We start from the raw sequence: 17,269 nt of genomic DNA, 5'->3' as shown, positions 1-17,269 counted from the left end.
ACAGAGAAGTCTATTAAGTGAAAGCTTATGAAATTTTCAAGGCAATATACATAAACGTGTGTGGGATTCATTCAATTGTACTGTTTCTGAGCAGACAAGAGTTATACATTAAAACAAAAGTAATCTTATTTATTCCAGTGAGTGACATTAATGTTGGTAATCCGCTTCACGTCTCACACGCATTTCATTCATGATGTTTGTCAAAGACCGCCATCTAGTGGCCCAGCAAACTGTTGTCAAGCTAAAATGACCCCAAATATTAACTTTTTACGTGAAATTCCTGTATATCTATTTATATTGTGATACTGAAATTATTGAGAAAGGACAGGGACATTTTTTTTTTTAAATTGAATCTCCCATTTACATGTGTTAATGTTGTTTAATACACATTTTAATAGATAAAATCATTAAAAATATTGTAATTACAATATGTCATTGATCATTTTAATTGAACATTTTACATATTTTTTTCTTACATAATAATCTTCTTTCTTTTTCATATATATATATATATATATATATATATATATATATATATATATATATATATATATATATATATATATATATATATATGACGACAAGACTTCGTGTTATATATATATATATATATATATATATATATATATATATATATATATATATATAACACAAAGTCTTGTCGTCGATCCCAGTTGTAGAAGCAACAAATAACTTGACACTTGACTTCTAGTTGATCATTAGCAAAAGCGGCAGAAGGTAGATTTTTATCATAAATCATCTGTTGAACTGCATCCCAATACTGCAGAAGACCTATTGGAACCTGCATGGACCCAAGATTCTCACAGAAAACAGTCAAGTTTGGTGAAGAAAAAAATCATGGTTTGGGGGTTACATTCAATATGGGGGCGTGCGAGAGATCTACAGAGTGAATAGCAACATCAACAGCCTGAGGTATCAAGACATTTGTGCTGCCCATTACATTACAAACCACAGAAGAGGGCAAATTCTTCAGCAGGATAGCGCTCCTTCTCATACTTCAGCCTCCACATCAAAGTTCCTGAAAGCAAAGAAGGTCAAGGTGCTCCAGGATTGGCCAGCCCAGTCACCAGACATGAACATTATTGAGCATGTCTGAGGTAAGATGGAGAAGACGTTGAAGATGAATCCAAAGAATCTTGATGAACTCTGGTAGTCCTGCAGGAAAGCTTTCTTTCCAAATTCCATGGCCATTCAGATGTACATTATTTCTGTTAAGTGACAAGACTTGTCAAAGCAAAGTCAGACCTTACTGTCTTAATAAAATAATTTAAACTATTTAAAAAAATGTATATATATATATATAGCTTGGGCACCAAGAACTTTAATAAAATAGCACATCACACAGTTTATTTATGGTTTTATGGTTTATTTATGGTTTTTAATCCTACTTTACACACAGTATATCAGAAAAAGAAGCTTGTCAGTTTTCTGTCATTGTTTCATAGCAGCCCTTGAAGACAGTGCTCCATTTCACTCAGTTCCTGCAGTTCTTCACAGCGAGGGCCGCAGTGGAGAGAGAGCAGCCTTCGGGCTCTGGGAATCACAGAGAGAGACGCAACACCATCCCTTCTGTCAAAGAAAAAAAAGTGATGCTGGAGTAAAAAGAAATTGGTGCTGAAATCTCATCAGAAAGAGCTTGACGTGTTAAACTATTACCCGTTAAAATGTAGCTGAGCTAATTTAAAAAGCTGTCGACCAAGCTCAATGCTGTCCTCTCCAAACTGAGCCTGAATGGCATCAAGACTGCGCTTCAGATGAGATGCAGCCAGACTCCATTCACCTGTTAGAAAAACATTTAGAAAACTTTTATTAAAATTATACCTATGTTTAGGGGTAAACGCCTGTCAGTGGGACATTTTATAGATCTAGAGGCTCTTGAAATCACAGAGTGAGTCAATTCGATTAAAAGTAAATTAAGCTTAACGTGCAAACCTTGAGTTTCAACCAATTATAGTCAAATCAAATATTTGGATTAGTTTGTCTCCCTACTTTAAACTCTGTAGCCTGTAAGTCCCGTTTTGCATGCACTTACTCTGCAAGTATAAACGACATCATATAAAGGGATTAATAACTAGGTGTTATCCCTAAACCTACAGTACCCCTTAATTTTACCTTAAAATAACCCAAACAGTTAAAATTATGTTGTTATTTACTTAAGCTTACGTCATTTCAAACTCTTGAGACACCTTTGTTTATCTTCCGAACACAAATTAAAATTAATATATCCGCTCGCAAAAAGATTTCAAAGACTCTGAGGGGGTCATATACTAGATGAGAAGCGCATATCATTACACCACATATTTTTTATAAAAGTATACACACCAATGGCACCAATTTGTCTGTCCACGGCAAATAGACAACAAAGATGGTGTGGTCTTCTCGGTATATAAAATTGGCCTTCTGATCTGGCCGCAGAGGCATGGTACTGAGTCTTGTTTTGAACACACTTCATTCACGTCATTCACATTTATTTAAAGAGCCCATATTATACATGAAATAGGGTCATATCTTGGTTGTAAGGGTCTCCAACAACAGTTTAATGTGCATGCAAGGTCAAAAAACACTTTCGTGGTCTTATAATCTGCATTTATTTTTACCTAATTATCCCAGCGACTCCTGTATGAATCGTCCAGTGATTCATTTGTTCTCAAACCCCTCCTTAGCACGAAGCTAATCTGCGCTGATTGGACCAATGACAGTCTTGCGATTGGTCGACTGCCTTCAGTCAGAGTGAAATGCCAAACAGCTAATCAGCAATATAAAAGTAATCACAGTTCATACACGCTCGATAGTGTAGGCGTGGATTTTAGCTGCCAGTGGGTCAATGTAAATACAGACTATGGACTTGAAAATACAGACGACTGACTATTTTATTGAGCAAAAACTCCAAAAACAGTTGAGGAGATCTCCTAGCTTCTCACTCTGCTCTTTTCACAGACACACACACACACACACACATATTGCACACAGACACACACATATTGCACACACATACACACGCACTTAACCCTGCTCCGGACGACAACGCACGCACACGCACACACACACACCTCCGGACGACAGCGCACGCACACGCACACACAGACACACACACTACTCCTCGTCCACGGAGCTCCGTTAACAAAGCAGCACGCGTCGCGTTTTTAACGTGACTTTGCACGCGATAAGAGAATATAGCCAGTTAACCTGATACAGTACACGCGGTTACAAGTAACAAATCACAACTAAATACATTTGCAAGCTAGAGTCAACGAGGCAACTTTAATCGCACGTACTTACACTTGAGAAATGGAGAAAGAAAAATCCATCCTGACGTCCATCAGTAAGTTACTCTTTACTGATCCTTCCTTTAACAAACGCTGATGAAGTATTCTTTGTAGCATGTAGTTTCCAGAAGTTTCCAGTAGTTTCCAACTGCTTGGCTATAATGCTGAGGTTTCATCTTTGGGTAGAGACTCAATATATCCATCTGCAGTGTGACTTCAATCGACCAGCATGTGGGTGTGTGTGTGTTTGTGGGTGTGTGTGTGTCTGGGTTTCTGCGTCAGAGGGCGGGGCCTCAGGTTTGAAATCTCCCGGGTTTGCGCGTGCACGTGAATAACTTGGTTTCGTTCGTACGTCATGGCGAAACACATAATGAATCGGTATCAAGGCGACTCGTTTGAAGCACTATGAGTCGACTCTTTTATAGATGAATCAACAGTTTTAAACACTGTACACTAACAGATTTAAGCCTTAGCTGGATACTTCACTTCACTTAGAGCTGTGTTACACACTACATGGAGGGGAATTTTCAAAAACCCATAATATGGGCTCTTTAATCTTCTTGTTTATTCTATAAATAATTGAGCAACAAAAATGCATAAAAATTAAGCTACTAATGATATCAAATTCGTTCCAAAAACAAGGATCTTCCAATAAAATTTATGTATCAAAAACTGATTGAGTGTCTGACCCAGGGGCATCGCTGGACCCCATTTACTGGGGCACGACGGCACGTGCCCCAATAAAAAAAAAAAAATCACCAGTGCCCCAGTAAATGCTTTGATATACGATTTACATTATATGCAAGTGTATTTATTAAGAGTGGTAATCTCAGAGTAAAGATGTTGTTCACTATGTGCAACCGAACCAACGCTGCTGAAAGCAATGTAGTTCAATCAAAAAGCAAACGGAGCATGTGCGCAGAAAAAAAACATACCGCGCGCCTCACACCCATCGAACATGCACGCCGAAAAAGTATCATGCATTTTGAAACCGGCATGCAGTGAGTTTTGCAAGTCAACAAACCAAAGTTTAACTAATATGATGGTGATCTTATTTATACTGCATGGCTTCTGATAGATTATTTTGGTATGAAGCAGAATTGGTATTTTTTTTGTATTCTGTTGAACTGTCTATAGAACTTCATTCTAATAAAATTAATATCCATGCAAAAGATTACTTAAATTATCTTAGCATCACTCCAGTTGTGTCTTTTAGATTGTTTTCCAGATACATTCAGGATTAATTTCTGTTATTTTATTTAGAATAACAATTGTATAATAACAATAGGGCGGTTCATTCCGCTGTGGTGACCCCGGATTAATAAAGGGACTAAGCTAACAAGAAAATGAATGAATGAATAATAACAATAGTACTGCTATTTATTTATAATTATATATTTTTTAGTTTTAGATTATATATAAAACAGCACAGGTCAGTGCGTGTGGTGTGATAATCCAGGTTTGCATAATTTGGTTTTGTGGTTGGAGCGAGATTTTGATGAGGGTCACAAGTGCCTAATGAGGTTTTGATTGTGTAATTTTTTAATTATTCTTAATATTCTGTTTTTGTTGTTCAAGACAGGGGGGTTACATTGTTTAGATGTCATGGAACATTAAATGTCCTAGTTAAAATCTGTTTTCTTTTGTAAGGTCTCAATTTATACTGTTGAAAAATAGATTTTATTTATTTGCTACATTTTTCTATTAAGTAACATAAGTGCATTTTACTGATTACAATACTGTATTTACATGGATAATTTGTATTTATTTATGAGTATTTTGTTTATAAATTTAGTTGTTTAAATAAAAACATGTATAATCATTAGAATTATTTAATAATTACTCTCAGAATTATTAGAAATATTTTTAATGCAAAAAAGCAAAAAATTAAAACTTACTTAAATAAAGAATTATTAGAACCTAACTCAAGCAGACTAAAATAAAATAAAAGGCAAGACAGTTTAAAAAAATAAGAAAATTATAGATAGCTGAAAATGTATCTTTATAGGAGTGTATATATATATATATATATACACAGTTGAAGTCAGAATTATTAGCCCCCTTTGATTTTTTTCTTCTTTTTAAAATATTTTCCAAATAATGTTTAACAGAGCAAGGAAATTTTCACACTATGTCTGATAATATTTTTTCTTCTGAAGAAAGTCTTATTTGTTTTTATTTTGGCTAGAATAAAAGCAGATTTGAATTTTTTATGAACCATTTTAGGGACAAAATTATTAGCCCCTTCAAGCTATATTTTTTCTCGATAATCTACAGAACAAATTATAGTTTATTAGAAATGAGTTAATAAAATTATTATGATTAGAAATGTGCTGAAAAAAATCTGCTCCCCGTTAAACAGAAATTGGGGAAAAAATAAACAAGCGGTCTAATAATTTAGGGGGGCTAATAATTCTGACATATATATATATATATATATACATATATATATATATATATATATATACACACACACACACATATATATATATATATATATATATATATATATATATATATATATATATATATATATATATATATATATATATATACACACACATATTTTTTTTATATATATATATATATATATTTTTTTTTTATTTGGAGGAGGAGGTGCTGTGCCCCAGTAGAGCTTTATGTCTAGCAACGTCCCTGATCTGACCCACATCTTTCTTTCGGTGTACTGCCATTCCATTTATACACAAGGGTGTTGAGGTGTTTGAAAACAGTATACCTTCACTCAGCCTTTTCAAACTTTTTTTTTTGCCTTTAAGTGAAGAACAAATAAAAGTGTCTGCTAAATGAACTTATGAAAAATGTAAATGTACAATGAACCATTTAGGTGTAAATAAATTTGGTGTACCATGCATTTATGAAACAAGTTAGATCCGGCTGTTCTTCTCACCTGTGCTGGCGTACAGCCGAGCCAGAGCATCTGCTAGCTCTCCTTGGAAAGGATGAGTCTCAGTCAGGATACTGTTTGCCTGAGAAAAAGCTGATTGGAGGATGTGTAAGGCCTCATCTGCAAGACATGGAAAACATTGTGTGTTTATGAATATCCATCTCACCCTAATGCAAAAAAAATTGTGATTCATATTGAGGCAGTACTCAATCTGTCTTGCTCCATGAGATGAACAGCTTCATCCAAAAGAAGCTGAAAACCCTGAAGTCTGTTTTGGACATCAGCACTGCTGATCTGATGACCACAGGATGACCAAGAGCATGTGTATCCATCCGTATGGGACTGAAATATATAGAACAGTCATTCAAAACATCAATATAAACACTGAAGCTTGTACATCAGGGGTCAGTTCTTCATACGAGCAGCATTATTTCTTATAACCAGATTAGATTGTGTCATTTCAAGTCAAGGTGATAATGAAAGAATATATATGCTGCACCAAATGCTGAATATTTTATCCAAGAGTTCTCTATTAAACTAGGGAAAATAACAATATTGAAAATTATATATAGACCATTTCCCCTTACTGCACACCATCAATATGTAGCATGCACTGCACTTTAACTGATCCATACTTAAAACAATACTGCCTACAGCTATGGGTACACATATTAATTGTACATATCGCTGTCAACTCTGCAATTTTTTGGGGGGAGTATGCTGTTGTATTTTGTTGTTTATACGTCGTTGTATTTGCACTGGCTGTATTTTGCACTGTCTGGAGCCAGCACCTAAGTTTTTCACTCATCATAGCACACGTCCTGCTGATGATGATGTGACAATAAAAGTGATTTGATTTGATTCAATGTGGTGATGTTGTTAGCCCTGAACATTTCCTGCTTGTTACTAAACTACTTTATAACTGTAACAAGATGCAATTTAATCAGATGCTAATGCTTAAACGGCTGCCATAACATTATTTAGTAGTATTTGGACCTTTTTGGGTTCTCGGAAACTATGGAAATTCAAAATCCAATACAGAAAATACATTAGGACGATTGTTATGTTTTACATCCCTCAAAATGGTCTATAAAAAAAAATTTAATTTTATTTTAATTTTATTTTATACATTTTTTTAAAGTATTTAAAATCTGTTATGTAATACACACTTTGTAAAAAGGTACACATATTCCCATGGTTGTACATTTTTGTAATTTTTAGAGACTAATATTTACACTTTAGGTACTAATATGTACTTTAAAGATCTAGAAGCACATACTTTAAAAAGGTACCACCCCAGATTAGTTCAATTACTGAGAGTGTATGATCTTCGACATGGCCATTGTTCTCATTCAGAGATTTAATTGTTGAAGGAATAATTATATAATTAAGGGACACATACATATGTTGAGAGCTGATGTGTGGGTGACTTGATGCAGCTTCTTCTCAAATATCAGAATTCTAAATTTATTTAAATATCCAGTTGTGCATTATTGCATGGGATAAAGAAAACATGAATACTATCCTGAAGAAAATCCGCTCTAAAGGTAAAGCTAAATAAATTGTTAAAGACTATACTCTTGACAAACGAAAGTGTGAAGCCTGTATATATAGTCTATCGAGATGTGTATAATGCAGCAATCTCAGATCACTTCATCCAGATATTTTAATCTAATTTACAAACATGTTTGAAGAGTCAAATTAGTCAGTGATCAAGATTAAAAGATCCAGGATCTGCCTAGTCATTTTAGATTGTTTAAACAAGGTACAACTAACAGATGCCACAAATGTTCAAACCGAAGTTTAGCTTCTAACATAATTATACACGCTTAAATCATCTAAAGGGCGAGGCAGTGGCGCAGTAGGTAGTGCTGTCGCCTCACAGCAAGAAGGTCGCTGGTTCGACCTCGGCTCAGTAGGCGTTTCTGTGTGGAGTTTGCATGTTCTCCCTGCCTTCGCGTGGGTTTCCTCCGGGTTCTCCGGTTTCCCCCACAGTCCAAAGACATGTGGTACAGGTGAATTGGGTAGGCTAAATTGTCTGTAGTGTATGAGTGTGTGTGTGGATGTTTCCCAGAGATGGGTTGCGGCTGGAAGGGCATCCGCTGCGTAAAAACTTGCTGGATAAGTTGGCGGTTCATTCCGCTGTGGCAACCCCGGATTAATAAAAGGACTAAGCCGACAAGAAAATGAATGAATGAATAAATCAGCTAATCAAAGCTTTAGATTCACTAGAAAACACGTGTTAGAGCTAAACTACATTGGACTTCCTCTTTTAAGAGCAAAATTTAGACATCCTTGGCCTAAATGATCAGTTAGACCAGAGATGCCCAAACTAGGGCCCGCAGGCTAAAGTTGGCCCATGGTAACCTTTGATTTGGCCCCCAATCCTATCTGAGAAGAGAAGGAGAATGATGGGGATGGTTTAAAGACTGTCATTTCTAATTTAATATAGCATTTTGATTGTTTGTTTTATTGCTAAGCTTAATTAACTGTAAATTAAAAGCTAAACTAACTGTAATTAAATGTTTCCATTAAATGTTTGAAATCTTAAATGTAAAAACTGATAGAAGACAATTCAGAGACATCAGTGAGCGAATGAAAGCAAAGGCAGATTCTGCTTGACTAGTGTATTCAGTACTGAACTCTACTGTTATAAATGTAATTGTTTATGTTTTTATTGTAATAAGTTATAATTACAAAAAAAATTATATATATATATATATATATATATATATATATACACATACACACACACACACATACATACATTAGGTCATATGATTTAAAGTAATATTTTCTATTTATTTTGAAATATTAAGTAAAAAGCTGGAAATTATCCATGACAACTTTAATGTAATAGTTTGGTATATTTACCTTCGGCTTACAGCTCTCAATGATATTTGATTTTTGGCCCTTCACATGAAAAAGTTTGGGCACCCCTGAGTTAGACCTTTCTGAAAATGTTTACCTGAAGAGGCCTTCCACATTTCACACACTTCATCCCTGGTGCTGTGTGTTCTTTTGCATTCGGGCTTCCTTCTGACAGATCTCTCTGACAGGCCTGACAGACACACTGGAAAAAGTACTGCTCCAGCAGGAGGCGCTGACGCTCCTTCACCTCCATTCTGCTACGGTGAGGGCCTGTGATGAAATAATGACATTATAAAAGCAAACCTACATGAGCCTCCATCAAAACTAAATCAAAATTTCCATGATCACACAATACCATAACAGTGCAGAATCTCCTGTCCTGCAGTGAGGTCTTTTGAAGCACGTACAGTGACCGTCACACCAGACCGAGAGCCCTTGGGATGGTCAAAGTGACCTTCAGAACAGCCCAACTGATTATGTGGGTCAGGCTGAAATCCTGTAGTGAAGGAGATGCTTGTGTTTGGACTGCAGGAGTGGTTAAGCAGGCTGAGCACAGGGAATATAGCTGTGGCAATACGGACTTCACTGCTGGACTGAACAGCCATGCCACTTTCTTCTGCAAGAAATGAGAAAACAAATTTAATAATCAAATATATTAGCTCTTTCTCCACTATTGACTATTTTGTCAATTAAAAGACAATGCTTCCCTGCCACTGGTGATTTTTTTTTTTTTTTTAACGACAATCCGTGTTTTCGATGAATTACAATATGGGAAGCCCTAGCCCTATGTCCTGAATGAGTTTAAGGACTTCTGGGTATCCTGGAAGTAAAATATAAGGCGATCAGAGAAAAAGTATATTGCATAACTTTACAACGCTTTACAACTTTCTTTTGGCTACTTAATCATGGCCACAGTGAAATAATCCAGCCCAGTCAATCTGAACAAAATGATATGTGTATGTATTAGGGCTGAACAATTTATAGTTTCAGCATCGATACTGCAATGTGCGAATCTGCAAAAGTCACATATAAGGATCTGTAATTTTAAGTTAGGATTATAATAGAGTATATGCCGAGCTAGCGCTGTTCCCAGGCTGATACACTTCCGGTGACCTGTTATTGTGAACTTTTTTACATTTTATACGGTTCCTTATACAGCATTGATGTTGTAATGTCATTAAAACACATTCAATTAAATAAACTAGCATTTATTTAGTTGCTCAATCGTAAAACGAGACAAAAAGCTGTTTACTCGCACGCGCCCGTCAGAATCGGCAGGCTAACTCAGAAGCTCCATTGAATATACTGGGGTAAAATAAATGCTCATATTATAAAGACATGGCGGGGGAAATGTAATTTAATGCAGTGCTTCTTGTACAATTTGAGACCCACTTTAAATCGGATATCACTCAGCTAGTGGAGATCGCTGATTTTTAAAGAAAACAGACCTTAAACGCACCGGATTTTGCATTGGCATTCAGTTCGCCGGAAGCGCTTAACCCAGGTTACTGGCAAATTAAAAGTCCTATTAGCATGCTTCGGCATATACCCCATTAACCAAGAATCACAGTTCAGAACACATGATTTGTGGAGTTATCTAGTACTGTGAAAAGATTTTTATTTGGATGGGTTTTAAAGGCCTCTGACAGTATGATTTCAAGCTAATTTAAATCATTTAGACAGAAGAAATAATAGAGTTGGCTACTTTAACAAAGATTAATTGTGGTTATTTACACAATGAAGATGATACAGTGTTATTGTACATATAATTATAGAATTTCTGTATCTCAATACTATTCCAAAAAAGCAATTCCATAGAGTGATGTTTATTTAATTGTTATCTTCGTTCTATTGTTTTCATTTATTCATATTTCTGCGGTTTAGTCCCTTTTTTCATCAGGGGTCGCAACAGCAGAATGAATCGCCAACTTACCCAGCATATGTTTTACACAGCAGATGCCCTTCACCTATAGCGCACGTCTTTAGACTGTGGGGGAAACCAGAACACCTGGAGGAAACCCACGGGAACCCGGGGAGAACATGCAAACTCAACACAGAAATGCCAACTGACCCAGATGAGGCTCAAACCAGCGACCTTCTTTCTGTGAGGCGACAGTGCTAACTACTGAGCCACCATGCTGCCCTCATACAGTGATATAAAACATAACAACCTAGTAAAGCCTTTAAATTGCACTTTGAATATTAGTATCTTTCAAAATAAGAAGTAAGATATGATGTACTGTTTTAATTTATATCCGATTTGTTCTTTTTTTGTATAATTTTGTATATTTGATGCAGATGCACTGCAAAATCATCTCAAAGTAAAAATATGAATTCTTTCCAAATAGTCATCTTGTGAAATGTCTTAATATATATCACAGAAAAACAAATATTGCAATGTCAGTTATTTTTTAACTTTGTGCAGCCATAGTGTGTGTGTGTGTGTGTGTGTGTGTGTGTATTACATACTACATATCTTGAAAATACAACTTTTTTCAATTTTCTTGTCACAATTGTGTATTTGTAAACGTATTTGCATTCAAGTGCTAATAAAACATGAACACATTTTTTGTTTAAAAGCAGAAGCTTGGTTTCTCTGTTTTGACTTTTATATATATATATAGGGTTTTTACAGCTTTCACCAGGTCAAATTTAAGACTTTTAAAGACCTTTTTAAGACCATTATGAATGATAATTTTGACTTATACAGGTCTACATGCTATATTTTTCTGATGGCCTAGTTAGACTAGTGGATTTTTTTTACTTGTCCTATCAAAAAAAAAAAAAGTTATTCCCTAGTCACATATTTTACATAATCTGCCAAACAAGCAAACAAGCTCTAGTTGTATACATAGACATATATTTTTTTAACACTACTAAGCTCTTTAAAAACTATAATACACTAAATGTGTGCACATGCAACAGTCTATCTAGGTCAGTGTCTTCCAACTATATGGTCTATAAATACATGGAGAACTTTTTAAACTAATTTTTATTAAATTAGCTTAATTATTATATTAGCTATTATAATATTAGTTATAAATATAACTTTGTTACTTGTTTTATTGAGATAGATTGTTGATGATTTGATTAATTTTTGCTAAATTGAGTAAAATCAAGACTGGTAAAATTAAGACTGGCTTAAAATGATTTAAGACCTACAAATCAATATTTCCATGAATTTAAGACTTTTTAAGGCCTAAAATTCTGTTTTAATTTGAAGACCCCGTAAACACCCTGATATTATGGTCATAATGTATATTCGGAGCAGAAATTATTCTGCAAGCTGTTAAATTTAGGTGAAAATCATCAAAAATGCTGACAAATCTAAAAATGATAGCAAATAAACAAAAGCTGGCGGGAAAAATAATAAGATTTTACATTTTCAAAGTTTTAAATGAGAGTCCAGACGTACCTTTGACCCTAACAGCTGTGATTGCTTGAGCATTACACCTTAGCTGCATCATGTGCCTCAGAGCTATGGCTCCCAGCATGCTCATCTCAGGCTGCCAGCTTCCTTTAACTCCTTTGTCTTTGAAGGACATCCACTTGTTTGGTGGAGGTCCGCCTTGAAGCTTCCCGTAAATCACCGCCATGGTGATGGCCATTAAGAAGCGTGAAGCAGGTGAGTGTTGTGCCACATGTGGTAAAAGGCTATAGATGCCCATGTATGAGCTGCCATGAAAACAGTCTGTATGGTCTAAACTTTTTCCACAGTCCCCTCCGAGACTCAACTGGACTGGTGAATCATTTTTATAAGTGGTCACGTGGTCTTGTGTGTTTTTAATCCCCATTTGGACTTCAGTTTGTTCTGCTTTAAGGACCACTCTTAGTGCTAAGTGTCCCAAAACCCCAATGGCCAGCAGATCAGCTCCAACTGGACATTCCCACTGGTGCCATTGATCCCATGCATCTTTCTGACAGCTCTCTCCACAATATCGAGCGTAACTACACTTTGGACAGGGCACAAAACTCAGTGACTGGCTGAGGCAGTGGTGACAATGTCGATCTTCAGTACCAAATGTCTTTCCCGCCTTATTGGTTCCTGTATTAAATATGTTAGTTGGTATAAGGACAGAACAGTAAGCTTCATCTTCCAGCACCACTTCTCCAGCTGGTTTATTCTCCATGACTAACATGTGGCGACCTTTGTCCGAGCTGAAATAAACAGATACACCATCTGAAAGATGACCAGTAGAGTTTACAGTCTTCTGGCATGGTGATAATTGATGATCTGTGTGTGGTATGTTGGGTTTTTCAGCTTTTCTTAGCTGATTCTGGCAGGCGGTTTGTCTAGTTTGTAGTTTGTCCTGCAGGTGGCTTGGGTAACCGGCCTCCAGAGAACGCCTGATGTCTTCAAGACATGCCTAAAATAAAGAAATACTCATTTAAATTTTTCGGTTGTGTGATGAATGCTTAAAAAATATAGATTATTTGATGTAGAGCATGAAGCAGACTCCCACTTGGTAGAGGCCTTGGTAAAATAGGGCAGCAGAACGGTTAGCATAGCACAAGGAGAGCTCATCTGTATTCTTGTCAGCATGGCAAACACCCTGAAACATTCAAAAGAGACAAATTATACTATGCACACCAAACCTAATGTTATTCGAAATCAAATTTGATTAATAATAATAACAGTGCAACTCAAAAATCATAGTTTATTGAACTACATTAGCTAATTTTATTGACAATATGTTTGCAGTATTGCTTTCATCTCATAGGATTTAAAAACATGGACGGTTTCTTATTTCAATATTAATCAAATCTCATACTGGTCTACAAGTACAGTCTAATAAAAGTCATACCGTGACTGTTTCTGTTGTAGGGCACTGCGAAAAGGGGCGGGATTAAACAAGATGATCAGACATTTTAAAAATTGAGCAATTGGTTCATATTTTACATTTCTGTCCAGAGAGGTCATGTTTTGATGTTCGATTAAGAACACAGCGAACTTAAAAACTTGTTGCATGAGCTGGTGTTTCCGATCTGTCGCATTCGGGTGCGTATGAATGGAAGTCTACGGGGCGAAAAGTGCTGTGTGACCGCAGCTTCAGACTACTTAACTTTAAACTTGCTAGACCTTACGAAATCATGCGCCCAAAAATGAAAATTTACTCACCCTCGTGTTTCTAAGTTTCTTCATAAATATATTTAAGAAGCTAAAAACGTTAACCATTAACTTCTATAGCAGGAAAAACAAACACTATGGAAGTAAATGTTAAAGTCCATATGAACCTGAAGCTGCAACCATTTTATTTTTGTATTGTGACAGTTTCTAGAGAAGCAGAATATTAAATGAGAAAAAAAATGGGTGTGGCTGATTGGATGTTGTAAAGTAGACATTTTCATTTGGAAAGATCAGGAATAGGTTAGAGACAACAGACACCTCTTCCTCACCATTTCTGTTCGTTGACATAGCGCTGTCAAAACTGACAATTAAAGGGGGATGGTTGAGTATGTTAGCCACGCCTTATACCTCAGACAATGGCTATCTGAGAATTTTACTAAAAACAAACAGGAAGTGCTTAAGATTTAAATTTTTGATTTATATGGCATTTTTTCTTTCTTAATAACATGTACAGATCAATTGTTCGACACAAAACTAGCAATATTAGATAATAAAATCAATATCGTTAGTTTTGATTTCATGTGTACTTAAACAGGTTTCCAGCTTTCTTCTAAACATATTATTTTGTGCCCAACAGAAAATAGTAAGATAGACATGTTTGAAACAAGCTAAATGTGATTAAAGGCTGACATTATTTTCAGCTTTGGGTGAACTAAGTTATCCTAATTTAAAAAAAAAGTCTATGCCCCTTAAACCTCGGGCCCCAAACTCACGCCATTGGTTGATAAACTGTTGCTATGACGATATATTAATGATAGGTGCCATTGCAATTAATTAACGTCGACTCAAAGCAAAACGTGATAGCAAACATGCATTTAAAGCAGATGTAACGGGATTTTAACCATGCCTAAATAAATAAGCAGGATAACACAACTCAGGATATAATAAATACGAAAATTATACATAGTAGATATGCCGTTTTTTCGTACCTTGGAGTAATGAAGCACTGCTGCGGGGTAATCCTTGACTTTGAAGCTGAGGTTGCCTTGCTGTCTAAACTCAGAAGCTGTTTCAGGAGACTTTTTGACGGAAAACTTCTCTGAGATTCTGGACAGAGTGTTGAGATCCTCTGGACTGATATGGACAAATCCGAAAACGTAGGTGGCATATTTATTTTTATATAGAAACATATGACGAAATGCTACTACATGCTAAACTTGCTAGAATGTCACTGAACAACTGAATCCACAACTACTAAATAGGGAGGTTAATAAGTAAATTAACTTCTTTGAGATTTTGGACAGTGTTGAGATCCTCCGGACTGAGATATGGACAAATCCGGAAAAAAGGTGGAATATTTAACGTTATTTATTTAACTTACTTGGAAACATGTGATGCTACTTCTTGCTAAACTGTAACGTTAGATTGACATTGGTGTCACTTTAATTGAACAGCTGAAACAGTAATTCCTGCAGCATTTACGTAAAAATAGAGGTTCATTTTTATGCTATCAAACATCATTTTAATTAATTTATAAACATCTCCACAGTGCAACCGACTGACCATATTAGTGACAGCCCGTAGTTGAATATGGCATCTATATCAGTCAGAAGGCTGAAACGCTCAGTTTCTTCAGATCTCAGTTCAGCCCATTTCTGCTCGACATGACGAACCCAATCTTGACAGGGCAGATCCATTCAAAACCCACTCAAATACCTGTTAACACACAAGCGAAAAGTACGAAGCCCTCCAACACTTTGAATTTCACAACAACAACTTGACTTCCGGTTGGAACTTTTATCAATTTCCAAAATAAAAGCACTGTTCTCATAATTTAAAATATTAAAAAGCATCATAGACTGGAATGTTTTTGATGTTTTATTGCGGTCATCACGACAAGGCTGTGGGTTTAGTACGCTTAGATTTTTTTAATTAACTTTTTAGGTAAGATTTTTTTAATTATGCACCTTTTTTATTTAATTAGTATTCCTTCCTGGGCCACCTTGCTGAAAGGTATTTCATGTTAGATATGCATTTTATTTTTGTTTGTTTGTCTTAATTCTAAACTGTTATCTGGTGTTGTTGTTGTTGGTTATTATTATTATTATTATTATTATTATTATTATTGTGTGTATGCATGTATGTATGTATGTATTGTACGCTGTAAAAAGTCTTGCAGAGACCTTTTATCATTTTAACATTATAAATAAGTGGCAAGAGGAATAGGATGCATTGGAAAGTAATAAACTGTATAAAATGCAGTCTGAAATCTCAAACAGTTGTAGACATTTTAAGACTAGACTTGATCAACTTATTTTTGACAGATGTCATATTGGGCATACAAGATTAACCCATGCCTTTTTGTGTTTAACTCCACAAAAAGTTTATTTTTTATTTTTTTATTATTATTTTTTTTTGTCATATATTAACACTAAAAATCTTTTTAAATTTATGTATTCATTCATTTGTATGTGAATGTATATTTATTATTGAAATGTTCTTGCCATGAAAATAGCATTTGTTGCGGGCATGGCATTAAATGAAAATTACATTACATTGCTGACTTGCATTTTTATTTAAACTTGCATTAATCAAATTGACTAAAATATTAAATTACATTTTTGTATAAACTAAAAATATAGTTGAAACCTGATTAACTTTATTAAAACAAGTAAAAGCAACATAAAGTGTTGTCTTGACTTTTTGTCATTTAAATTGTTTACAGTATAAACATTTGTTTTATATAAAGTATTGTTAATGGTTTCTCATTTTAAATAATTTTGGTAATGATATTTGAGTGATTTTATTCATTAACTGGATTATTTTCGGTTTGTTCCTCAACACATGATATGTATGTCTATTTTGATGTCAGAAATGCATTGAGAATCTCTTGAAATTATGGTGTATTAGGATCCCCAGTAGATGGTGACGTTGTTCTACTTAACAATCTATGTTTTATACAGGCACTTGACAAAAATGGTCCCCACATTTGACTCTGTTGTCGCCTCTGGTTTAGTTCTTTTATTATCTATGTGGTTGGTCAAGATCTCTCGGGACTAGAATCTCTAGGTAAATATAATGACTGTTTAGAGATAACCTGCATTCATCTTTCTCCAGCGGCCCCAATGCAATGCATTC

At 35.2% G+C, this 17,269-nt stretch overlaps 1 protein-coding gene and 1 long non-coding RNA gene across 6 annotated transcripts in view; one reads left to right on the top strand and one right to left on the bottom strand.

The window, feature by feature from the left end:
- Positions 1-1,385: 1,385 nt before the first annotated feature.
- On the bottom strand, positions 1,386-15,910 carry smyd4 (SET and MYND domain containing 4). Of its 4 annotated transcripts, none has more exons than XM_087269742.1 (10): positions 15,695-15,910; positions 15,121-15,265; positions 13,527-13,616; positions 12,479-13,430; positions 9,419-9,679; positions 9,161-9,333; positions 6,399-6,534; positions 6,196-6,312; positions 1,678-1,801; positions 1,386-1,587 (listed from the first exon to the last, which is right to left on the bottom strand). In XM_087269742.1, the coding sequence occupies exons 1-10, from the start codon at positions 15,826-15,828 to the stop codon at positions 1,461-1,463; spliced, it is 2,259 nt and encodes a 752-aa protein (XP_087125868.1). In that variant the 5' UTR covers positions 15,829-15,910; the 3' UTR covers positions 1,386-1,460.
- Positions 14,968-17,269, top strand: part of LOC141376432 (uncharacterized) — a 238,186-nt gene continuing 235,884 nt past the window's right edge. For both annotated transcript variants that reach the window (XR_015501375.1, XR_015501374.1), the window contains exon 1: positions 14,968-15,288. This is a non-coding gene — a long non-coding RNA (uncharacterized LOC141376432). The remainder of the gene's footprint in view (positions 15,289-17,269) is intronic.

The sequence above is a fragment of the Danio rerio genome, chromosome 10, assembly GCF_052040795.2.
Source record: "Danio rerio strain M-AB ecotype USA chromosome 10, GRCz13ab, whole genome shotgun sequence".
NCBI classification, from domain to species: Eukaryota; Metazoa; Chordata; class Actinopteri; order Cypriniformes; family Danionidae; genus Danio; species Danio rerio.
Note: the sequence above shows the minus strand (reverse complement) of the source record. Positions and strands in the feature narration are given on the sequence as shown.

What these genes read in the sequence shown, in the direction of transcription:
- smyd4 (XM_087269742.1), bottom strand. Translation starts at nt 15,828, where the DNA reads ATGGATCTGCCCTGTCAAGATTGGGTTCGTCATGTCGAGCAGAAATGG. An exon ending in CAGTGCTTCATTACTCCAAG is followed by an intron (nt 13,617 to 15,120) that starts GTACGAAAAAAC and finishes TGAATGTTTCAG; the next exon opens with GGTGTTTGCCATGCTGACAA. An exon ending in GGAGATTCTGCACTGTTATG is followed by an intron (nt 9,334 to 9,418) that starts GTATTGTGTGAT and finishes ATTTCATCACAG; the next exon opens with GCCCTCACCGTAGCAGAATG.